The 12,004-nt window shown below is 39.1% G+C and overlaps 1 protein-coding gene across 2 annotated transcripts in view; it reads left to right on the forward strand.

Moving 5' to 3' along the window:
- Nucleotides 1-1,273: 1,273 nt before the first annotated feature.
- Nucleotides 1,274-12,004, forward strand: part of col17a1b (collagen, type XVII, alpha 1b) — a 31,938-nt gene continuing 21,207 nt past the window's right edge. The window contains exons 1-9 of one of the 2 annotated variants that reach the window (XM_074646067.1): nt 1,274-1,692; nt 2,901-3,055; nt 6,052-6,102; nt 6,246-6,353; nt 9,095-9,463; nt 9,592-9,648; nt 9,783-9,818; nt 9,998-10,048; nt 11,845-11,991. In XM_074646067.1, coding sequence (XP_074502168.1) covers nt 3,001-3,055; nt 6,052-6,102; nt 6,246-6,353; nt 9,095-9,463; nt 9,592-9,648; nt 9,783-9,818; nt 9,998-10,048; nt 11,845-11,991 — 874 coding nt within the window. In that variant the 5' untranslated portion in view covers nt 1,274-1,692; nt 2,901-3,000. The remainder of the gene's footprint in view (nt 1,693-2,900; nt 3,056-6,051; nt 6,103-6,245; nt 6,354-9,094; nt 9,464-9,591; nt 9,649-9,782; nt 9,819-9,997; nt 10,049-11,844; nt 11,992-12,004) is intronic. The other variant, XM_074646066.1, reaches the window with a different exon arrangement.

A 12,004-nucleotide genomic window follows, 5' to 3' on the forward strand; every position in this document is an offset into this window, starting at 1 on the left:
AACAAGCATTTCTGATTCTTACAAACAGTCCCTTTAAAGAATGAAAATAACCAAATAATAAGTAGACTGCAACAGCATTTTTTTGTTAATTTTACTTTTAATTCTCAGGAAAGAAAACTGAATAATTTGCCCTTCTGTCGTGAATTTGTGTGAACGTCTGTTATAAACTAAGCTAATATTCATCAGTTTTCATTCATTCATTAATTTTTTGCGCCCGCTTGAGTATTTCCTTCTCATATTACTCTCCAGTTCCCTCTTCTCTCCCTCACTGAAGGTCCTTTCAGACACAATGCGCTCCGAAACCCGTTATTTCCAATCCACAACGCCACGGCGGCTTTGCTGTGATGCTGTGATGCACGGCGAGTGCTGCTCAAACCGTGGCGCGGTGTCGCGAGCAACTCTTCCCCCGCTGGGAAAAGAACATTTGGTGTAGCTCTATTGCCATCCAGGTGGAAACAGTAGGGCTTATACACGCTATAGAGTGCCAGAAACATGTTGAGATAACGAAAGGGGGAAAAAAGGAGGGAAAAATTGCCATAAATGTGGGGAGAAAAACGGGAGAATTGTGACCCCGGGAGAAAAAAGGTGAGTCTCCCGGGAAAATCTGGAGTGTTGGCAAGTATGTGTTTACATAATTTAATGTTAAAAAAAACGCTGTTGTGATCGGACAACCGAACCAAACTCTTTGGACTCTGCTCCAGCTCTGCTCTAACTAGCTTCGTTTGAGAGTGTGCCAAACTTATGCAAATGTCTTACTTTGTGACATCACCATGTAACAGAAGACAAGGCAGGAATTCAAGCAAGGCATTTCAGGCAGTTCAGCGGCATACTTTCTGTGGGGGGAGAGGAACTCCCTTTGACCTGTAGCTTTGCAGAATGTTTACATGCACAAAAAACTATTACTACTACTAGACATACTAAAGGGAAAGGAAAAAGCATAATAAGCCCCCTTTAAAATGACTTTGACAAGTCTTGCATGCTGCTTTTGCACAGAAAATGTATTGATGTGTGGTTAAAGTACTGTTTGGTTATATGTAATAACACAGTGTCTGAAACCATAGAGTCTAAATGTTGTGATTCGACTTCCAATGTGTGCGCCAGATGTGCTCCAGCTGCAACAGCGTGGGATCTGCAGCACACAATGGATCAGCAAACCCTCGAGTTGGTTGCACGCCTGCAATCCATAAAAAGGAAGAACCCCCACTCCCACACCTCCCCAAATCACTCCTTCCCTCCTCCTCCTCCTCACAAAAACTTTACCAGTTTGGAAAAGTGGCGACTCCAGCAGCAGCAGCAGCAGTTCACCACTTTTCTTTTTCACACTCGACTATCTGTCTGTCTGCAGAGGTGAGTCAAGGTAATTGCCTTCCCTCAGGCGCTGTTTTTTCTTTTTCTTTCTCTTTGTTAAATCCAGCTTTTTCGTGCCGTCTGCTACACCTGCCTGCCTGCCAAGCTGCTGCAGCGCAGATTGATGGGCGCGGCTCGGACCAGTGCCCCAAATCTCTGTTTTGACTTGCCTGGGAAAGTTGAGCGAAAAGGGAGACAAAAGGAGCGAGGACTTTAAGAACATCCCACCACAGTGCGTCAGCTCCACATAAACACTTTATCTCTCCAGTGGACGGGATCAGTCGGCCCATCTTGGAGAAGGAATCAGGACTTGATTGTTTGTTTGCTGCTCAGAGCTGGCTGAAGGTATGGATTTTTAACAACACAAAGGAATAACCTGGAGAGATTTTATATATATATATATATATATAAAAAAGTTGTTTATGTTGGTGTTTTTTTTCCCACATGGCTGTTGCATCTCTGCACTAACTAACTGCACTCTGGGAGTTTGGTGATGGGCTGTCCAGATCTCTTTTTTTGGCTTTAAAGGATTTGTTGAATGGAATTGCACAAAGTTCTTTATATTCCCATAAAAAAAAAACTACAAGTACTTCTTAGCTTGTCTGTAAGTGCCAGTAGGTGTGGGGAGTTTTTGGGATCAGTTTTCTTCCGGGTGGTATCTATAGAATTAGTCTCAGTCAGGATAGTTTTACATGTATTTTTGCTGTGCTATTTCCAACCCTCTAAATATATTACAGGACCTGACCCCTTAGCTGTTGCACCAGCTTTGTGTGTGACTTGTGTATTTGCTCACCCAGATCACTTGCAGGCTATAATAGTGAGTTTTGGACAAGCTTTAATGAAAAGAACTAGTACATGCACTGAGAAATATTGGTTTAGTTGACTTTATAACTATTTTTTTCCCAGAGCTGGAAGAAAAACTTGAAAGATTGTTGCACTTTACAGGCTAGACAATTTTCAGTAACCCGGGCTATGAGGAAAGATGATAAAATGCCATTCTTTGGAGTATTTCAGCTTTTTTTTTAAAAAACATTTCTAAATATGATATTAAAGTGTGCAGTAAATGAAGCACATGTTGTTAAATGTCCTTGGCTGGCAGGGTGTGGTAGAAGATGGTCTTTTCAGAGCTGTGCAGTGATCCTCTTCTTTGGTTCTTTTGTTTGTCTTCAAAGACACAAAGTGAATACAAAGTCTATTGAAATAGATGATGCTTTGTAGCCTCTGGGGCTTTTATTGTGGTATTCACTATTGACATGACATTTAAACATGTATGGGAAAGTTACTGGTTTTTAAGTTACAGTAGAGGTGATGTCATATACTTGATCTGTCTTAATCGAGATCAGTAAAAGCAGGATTATCAATGGAAAGTTGAAATATTATGGGTTTTAAAATATCATGTGACTGATGACATTTTTCTGTCTTCAGTTGCATGAAATTGCAAATTGATGCAGTAAACAAGCAGCCTGGTCTTTAACCCAAATCATTCCTGGTATAACATTGTTGCCCCTTTTTCCCATCAGATGTTTGCTAAAATGCCATTTTTAAACCCCCAGTAACACGTCAAGGAGTAAACAGACTTTTTTAACAACAGTTGGCCCAGTACATGCATGACTGTGGTCAACATTTTATCATCATCTCACCAGATATTATGGGATGGACGAGTTAACGAGACAGATGGACATCTCAGGAGGCATGTCAGGAGAAAAGGGTGAGATTTCTGTATTTATTTATGAAGTTTTGAAAAGAGTCCATCATCAAAAACACAAGGTAAAGGTTTGTTTCAGCCAAATCTCAAAAAAGAAAAAAAACACCTTTTCAGATGTATGCAGAAGTTTGGGTTTTATTTGCAGAGTTTTAGAGATATCTGCCACTGAAACGTCTCTGGCCACGCAAACAGAAACTTTTAAAAAAACAAAACAAACCTCATCGTGGCAAGAGATATAAAAATATTCTCATTTGAAAGCTTAATGACAGATTAGCGTATAACCATAAATATGAGTGTTACTCTAAAGACCCATAAACACGTACGTGCTTATTTTCTTGGGTGATGCTTTTGTCTGTCTTATTTGGGGGCTTCACTTACATCATGGCATGCCTACACTGGTGTCGGTTTCCATTTCTGTTCCTAGCTCTCAGGGTGTAAGTCATCCTCTGGGTTTTCCTCCTGTAGTCATAACTGAATGTAAGAGGACAGCTCATCTTGGCCTAATGACTTCTGACTCGCAGACGGATGGCGAGGCCGAGGAACGCCTGATTACATGTTTGATGAGAAACATATAATCAGCCATCATGTTGTCCTCATGTTTTTCTCTTTTTTTATATGTCACTTAAAAAAGAAAGTTAGTTAAGTTTATACATAAGATAATGTGCACACAATAAACAAAGTTGGAGGATCATTTAAAAAAAAAAAAAGCTAAAACAAGTGAGTTTTAAGGAGATTTTTATGCACTGATTTGGCTTCTCTGGGACTTTGTTGGAGGTTGTTTCAGAGTCGAGGAGCAACGGCAGCAAAAGCATGATCACCTTTAGTTTTTAACCTCGACTCTGAAACAAACAGAAGTCCCTAAAAGGAAGGAGGAGGAGGACAGCAGCGAGGAGACGGCATGGAACTGAAATGGAATTTACATTATCTGTAACTGTTAAAACTCAACAGGCTGCAGCTGGACAACAAGATGCCTCCTAGTGGAAGAAGGGTGTTATTGGTATTGATTATTTGCACCCACTTTATTAAAAACACAACATGATTTAGACAAACTTTATTTCATGAATTTCCCAAAATTTCTTGATATTTATCAAAGAGTTTAACTATGTTTTATTGGACTAAATGGACAAAGTTCACATCAAGTTTAGGTTGAAGGTCCATTATTGACCTTGAAAATAGTAGTTTAATTAAAAAAAAAGAAGAAATCGAGCTCAAAGAACACTTTTCCAGTGCATTCGTGGAGATGGTTTAGCGGTTACTCCATACTTAGATCTCAGGATAACAACCAAGCGATCTCCATGACAACTGAGCAAACTCTATTTGCAGATCTGGATGAAAGTTCAGGAAAAAAACAGTGTCTGTAAAAGTCAAAGCTGCGACACCCCCAGAAAAGACTGACATGTCAGATATACTTGTTTGTTAGATTTTTAAGTTGTTTCTAAATTATCCAAATAAACCTGAACTTGAACTAAAACTACCTAAACAGATTATTATTATCAATATTCAGAAACGTTGGCACCACTTTCTAAAGAGGCATCTTTTACAAAGGGTTTGTGAGTTGCAACTAATGGCTTTTAAATGGATAGTAAATCATTTACGGTACTAATGCTTTATTAATCAGTTATAAGCCACTGATAAGAATAAGAACTTTTAGGTTTCAAGGTTGTGGAAAATCTCTGTGGCTGGTGAGTCATTAATAGTCAAGTGATTACTTAATGGCTATGAAAGTCTCACTTTCTAATAAGCCGTCAAGTCTGCAGATATACTTGTTATTAATAAGAGGCTACAGGCTTTTCACTGTCTAATAAGGATTCTTATTAGGGCTGTCAATCAATTCAAATATTTAATTGCGATTAATCGCATCATTGTCCATAGTTAATTGCAAATTAATCGCACATTTTTTATCTGTTTAAAATGTACCTTAAAATCGCACATTTGTCAAGAATTTAATACTCTTAACTCTTAACATGGGAGTGGGCAAATATGCTGCTTTATGCAAACGTATGTATATATTTATTATTGGAAATGAATCAACAACACAAAACAATGACAAATATTGTCCAGAAACCCTCACAGGTACTGCATTTAGCATAAAAATATGCTGAAATCATAACATGGCAAACTGCAGCCCAACAGGCAACAACAGCTTTCAATGTGTCAGTGTGCTGACTTGACTATGACTTGCCCCAAACTGCATGTGAGGATCATAAAGTGGGCATGTCTGTAAAGGGAAGACTTGTGGGTACCCATATAACCCATTTACATTTACATATCTTGGTCAGAGGTCAAGGGACCCCTTTGAAAATGACCATGACAGTTTTTCTTCGCCAAAATTTAGCGTAAGTTTGGAGTGTTATTTGCCTCCTTCCCAAGCTAGTATGACATGGTTGGTACCAATGACTTATTTAGTTTTTTTCTAGTTTCATATGATGCCATCTTCACTCGAACTTTAAAACTGAGCCTGCTACAATCAAGAAATGGCAATTTGCGTATTTAGTATCCCGTTAACTTTGACAGCCCTAGTTCTTATAATGATGATATTATTAATCCATTAAGTATATACAGTACTTGTAAATGTTAATAACTTTTTATTAAATTAATTGTGGTTCAAGAAGGTCAGAGGTCAAAGCGTCCTCCTGATGAAGTAGAGAGTTAAAAAGACAAAGCAACTGTCCTGCTTGAGGAGGATCAACACCAACCTTGCAACCCAAATGTTGTTCTTATTAATGGCCTATAACTGACATGTAGAGCATTATTTATGAAATTATTTGTTATCCACTAATAAAGCCGTCAGCATAGAAACGCTGTGTTAGATAGTGTTACTGATGATTTACTGCAGCGCCACACTGGCGGTAAATCCGTCAACACTGTATATCCATCAAAGTCACATTAATTCTGGAGGCATAATATCATCACCATGCCAGTCACTCAACACTCCAGTCAACACCGGAGATACCTCTCAGGATAATACAGTAATTTTCTCTCTTTTTGTATGTGCTCAGTTATAACAGAAACTATAACCACCACGACCAGACTGACTTCTCTACCCCCAAGTGAGTGTCCCTTTCTTCCAGTCATGCTTGCTTTAATTATAAACCAAACGCATAATGCAATAATTATAGCCGAGCGGTTCTTAAGGAAGTACCCGATGAGTAACAGCTTCTCCTTGTTTTGCCGTGTGTCTTCTCGTTGCTAGAGGGAACCAGCGGATCAAATCACAGGAATATGTCCAGCGGTGCTGGAGGGCTGGGCTTGGAGAAGAATGTCTTAACCCAGAACAGCAGTGGAACTTATTTCTCCTCATGTGAGAGCAAATTTCCACTCATAGTCCAAAATTGGGAAGTTGTGGGTTCATGTTTGGACAAGTTTTGAAATGTTGTATTTTTAACCGCCAGTAGAAAGAAAGAGAAGTCCTCGTTTTGATTTTCACATCACTTGCAGTTTTTAAAAACTCCACTACATTTATCTGACTGTTATAGCTACTGGTTACTTTACAGATTATGTTTTTTGTATACAAAAGTTATGAAGAGCTTATAAAATACGATGCTTTGTCATAGAGTAAACTACCCAACAGTATACCTGTACACAATTACAGCTGATACAATTAATTTATTAATCAATTAGTCCACTGAAAGAAAATTGAATGAGAGACTGTTTTTATGATCGATTAAGTCAGTTTTCATGCAAAAATGGAAGCATTTTTAGTAGTTATAATAATAATATTAATGATAATAATAATAATTATTATTATTATATTATCTAGTTTGTACAATACTTGGACTAAACAAACAAAGTGAAAGTGTTTGAAGTTTTATAAACCAATCAATCAATCAAATGACTCAATCACCTCATTCAATGGTAAAATGTGGCTTACACATTAACGCATGAGTAATAATAATCTAATGATGTAATAATACAACAGTCACAGGGACCTTTGTCTGCATTGAGTACTTTCACCTTTGATACTTTAAGTACATTTTCCTTATTATACTTACATACTTTTACTTAAAGGTAGGGTCGCTGATCTTGAGAAACTAGAAAGAGTACACTAGATTTTAAGAATCCAAATGAAAATCCAAGCCCAGTGTTACCAACTCTTTTCCAATGAACGCAGCTAGCAGCACTAGCTGCTAACTAGCTCCAAAAGTCCCTAAATCTAGCAAGAAACTCCCCAAGTTGCAACACTGACAGTCCATCCCTTCAGGCCTCCCTCCAAAGCCACTTCCCCCAAATTATCATTATGAATGTAAACAACAAACATGACTACTGTTACTACTCACAGCTGTCAAGTTAGCAGCTTGTGGAAGACTCCGGTGATGAGCAATGAGTGCACGGTCAGAGTGTGCACAGGTAGACAGGCAGGTAGCCCATTTGGACGGGTTTATTACTGTCCTGCGACAGCCACAGATACCAGATGTTTTTCTCTTTTTTGTCAGCAGATTTGATTTATTGATTGCTGTTGAGATGTAATGAGAATTTCAACAAATATATGTTAAAAAAATGATTTGAACAACACTACCAACCCTACCTTTAAGTAGCATTTTCAATGCATGACTTTTACATGTAATGGAGTATTTTTACAGTGTGGTATTAGTGTTATGACCTGACTCTAGGACCACAACAAATAAGGGAAGCACACGCGAGGGATTAATACAAAAAAAGTTTTATTTAACAAAAGTTTGAAATAGATAAATAAAGGTAACAAAAATATGAATTGCAATGAATGATGCTGACAGAAAACATGTTGCCTGGGTAACTTAGGGGATGCTAAAGGAAGTGCACAACAAAGCAAAAGTCTGACATTGTACCAGGTGGTTCCAGGGGAAAGAAGTCCAAAGACTCCTAGGATGGGGCGGGTCTTATAGACCGCAGAAAGAGTGGCCAGATGTCAGCACTTTCTTGCTGGCCTCCAGCTCCAGCCAATCGGGCACCCCAGGAGCACTGCAGGACACACAACACAACAAGCCCTGGCAGAGGCCCTGGGGCCGTCACATTTGTACTTTTACTTAAGTAAAGGTTCTGGATACTTCTTCCTTTTTTAACTTCCTGAAATTTCCTAGAGAGGAACTGAAACTATAAATTCATATGTAGGTTCCTGCGAAGAACATGCAACAATGTTTACATCTGTCTGTAGGTAGCCTATAAGCATGAAGTTCAACATAAATGGAGAGTAATGTTTCCAATAATAAATCAACATTTACTTCAACGAATCAGTGTTTACAGTCATTAATATGGTTCCTTTATGGAATTTCCTCTGCAAATCAATGACTATTCAGAAACCTGACACAACTAATTAAACACAAATGACTGTCTACTAAATTTCGTAGATCTGTCCAAGAAATTCCTAGAAAATGATTAGCAAATCACGGGACCTGTGAAGTAAAGTGTTGCCACTAATTTTAAAGGTGCATTGATAACATTGATAACATTCAGCCACTAGATGACGCTTTCTTCCTCCCCAGTTCCATTGCATTTACTTCACAACAAGTGGTTGCCAGGCACTTAATGTCAATCTCAGCAATTTATCTGTTTTTTCCACACTAACAACAACTGACAACCCAGAGACACCATGTGATACCAACGTTTCACTTATGGCTCACAACCTCCGTCAGATATATTCCACAGAGATAAACAAAACATTAATTTTGGACCCGCCCGAATTTTTAAAAATGATTAATTCACAATTCACACTTTCTAAAAGCCCTGAGGATGTATATTTCTTAACAATATTTACTTTGTATACTGTTGGTTAGATTAATGCACAATGCATCATACTCTCATCATGTGTTTTGTTTTGTATGAACAATCTTGGTAAAGTAACTATAGCTGTCAGATAAATTTAATGCAGTGAAAGCTACAATATCTCCCTCTGAAATGTAGTGGAGTAAAAATATAATGTGGCACGAAATGGGAATACTCATATCAATTACAAGTGAGTAAAAGTATTTGTAGGTCACCCTCATGTGACTCAGCCATATTCCTGTTTGTATCAAGATGATGTTGTTGCAGGAAATCAAAAATAACTTGCATGCATCATCCTTCCAGCCTCTGTAGGTGTGAACTCCAACAGCTACAGCTCCTCCTCAGGGGTTTACCTCGGAGGAGACTCCTCAGGAGGAGGTGATGGAGGGGGGATCTTCATAGACGGAGACGGGTTCGGAACTGCAGGAGGAGGAGGAGGTGGAGGAGGAGTAGGAGGTGGAGGAGGGGGAGGAGGAGGAGGTGGAGGAGGAGGAGGCAGAAGCGGCGGCGGCGGCGGCGGCGGAAGTTATGTTGTGAGCTCGGTGTCAAAGGTCAGGTCCAGCTCGTCGGGTGCTGCCAGGAGAACGCAGACTGCCGGCTCATCAGGAGGCCTGTCGCCAGGTTTCCGTGAGAGGAAGACCATCACCACCAGCCGCTCAGGAGGTTATGACGGTGAGATCCTGTTAATAAAACAAGTTGGCATCAGGGGTGCCTGAAACAGAAGCTTGAAAAGTGAAGGAAACTGTCGTGCATGAGGGTGTTGTTAATATCTCTGCTACCATTGTGTGTTCTTTTTCTAGGAAGTTCCAGTGCTAATTCCTCTCCAGAGTTTACACGCAAAGATTATGGGATCTATTGTGAGTGAGAGTGTTAGCTGTATAAGATTATATTTTCTGATTACACTGTAGTTTTCCAGCTTTTATCCTCATGATATGTCTGTGTGTATGTGTTTATTTTTTACTCCTTTTTTCTGTCTGTTTTCTTTTTCCAGACTCCGGCACCACAAGAGGGAGGAGCGAAAGCAGAGGTATTCAATAATAGTTTTTTTCCACTCTTCCCTTCATTATTTCTGCACCATCTGACTCTGAATTGTCCTGGCTTACTTTTTTATTAAACCCGGATTCCTTTGTCCATTGTGTGTGCATGTGCGTGTGCGTGTGTGTGTGTGCATGTGTGTGTGTTTTTGTGTGTGTGTGTGTTTTCCAGAGAGTGAGATCAGAGCCAGATTACAAAGTGCCTCTCCCACTGCCGGCAGATGTAAGACCACTTGAGACATATTAATCTATTTGCTGTTGGTTATGCAATTCCTCATGAAGCAACAAAGCATCTTTTTATTCGAGTGTGTTCATTCAAAGAACCACATGGATAGTGAAAGGAATTTTTTTCTGCAGGGTCACTTTAGTCCAGTGTCAAATGCTTTGGCTCAGCATAGGAAATTCCTTCTCTGCCACCTCTCAAATGCATGTTTACATCCATGAAATCTCAATTAGTAACACATGTGCAGTTCCCAGCGCACAGTACACCTACATCAGCACAAAGAAAAGCTTGAGATTTAAACGACGAGGATCATGGGTTTGTTTGCATTGTGTTCATGTGGGGAAGAAGTGAAGGGGCAGATTTGTGGTGGCAACAATGGCACACATGAGTCACTGTTTGCACCACCCTATGAAGCAAAACAGTGGAAAGTCAGACGCTGATCGCTCCCCCTGCTGACTAAAGTGCATAACTGTTATTATTTAACCCATATTTTTTAGTTAGTCAGTTCTGTGCCACTTTAACCCACCTCAGCTGGGTCTCAGACCTCTATATTGCATTTTCTGCAGCGGAGATAGAACTATTTAGAGCTTTAGTTTCACTTTCGTAGATATAGCAATCTAACGGCATTATAAAGTACTGTGGGCCTACAATTTCTCAAATCTCAATTTGCCAGATAATAGCCTAGTTACTTTCAATAATGTACACACAAAACACATGATTAGCTCATAGAGTATGATGCATTGTTACAGATCACACTACCCAGCAGTAGCGTAAATAAAGTCCCTAAAAATTAGTCCCACACCTGCTACAATATGGTAATGCATTCATCAATAATCCATTAATCAAATATAACACTCTGACAGCGTGCCATTCTACCTTACTTTTATGATTGGAGCACATTTTGCTGCTAATATGTACTTCCACATAAAATTATGAATGCAGGACTTTTAATAACTAAGAGCGACTTCATTCTCTGCTCAGGTAGATATTACTCCACTATATCTTTTAGTTGCTTGCTGCTATATTAGCTAATGCTCTGAATCCCGTACGTAGAACCATTAATGTTACTTAGGTAAAAATCCACCACTGGTGAAAATACTCAATTACAAGTAAAAGTCCTGCATTCAAACATTTTTCAAAGTATTAAAAGTAAAAATACTTATAACAAATGACCACTTTTGGAGTGTTATACTGTTGTATGTCTAAATCATTTATTTCATGTGATTTGGTGTGATTAAGCTACCTGAATATCACATGCATATTGTGTATTAAATTGTTAATTTATGTATTATATTGATTTCAGTACATTTAATTCCTATATGGACCTTTAAATAATCAAAATGAAGTTTATTTTCTTAAAAAATTTAGTGAAAATGGACAAGAAAGCAGAAAAACATATTTTCTTGGTAGATACTGTGTTTTCCCTGAATAGGTCAGTAGGCTATCTGTATTTTTAGGTAGGCCGTATTGAAATGAAAACATGACCGACTTTACAGTTTCCTGTCCAGCCTGAAAATCGTATCCTTTTAATCCTTTTTTTCCCCTCAATTTCACTGCTTCTGTAGTTCCAGCTCTCTGCGTACAGGGCAGTATGTCTGTCCAGTAAATGTCACTGAGTAAAAAGTACAATATGTCATGTTGAAATTTAGTGGAGTAGAAGTAGCATGTACAGTACTTGAGTAAGTGTACACGCCAACACTGACTTTCAGACTAATCACATGCACTAAAATGAATTGTACAGAGATATTGCATTTTTATAGTTGGTGATCGTTGTTTGTGCGACTGTGGTTTTGCAGGGACGGAGCTGGATGACGTGAAGAAGCTGCTGAAGGGACGCTCCTCCAGCGTCAGCCCAACTCGCACTTCTAGCACCTCCACCACCCTGCCTGTCCCTAAAAAGGCCAGCGTGGAAACCAAGACCGTCTCTGTGGCCTCTCAGTCCGGTATATACCACAC

This window comes from Sebastes fasciatus, chromosome 9, assembly GCF_043250625.1.
Source record: "Sebastes fasciatus isolate fSebFas1 chromosome 9, fSebFas1.pri, whole genome shotgun sequence".
In the NCBI taxonomy this organism is placed as follows: Eukaryota; Metazoa; Chordata; class Actinopteri; order Perciformes; family Sebastidae; genus Sebastes; species Sebastes fasciatus.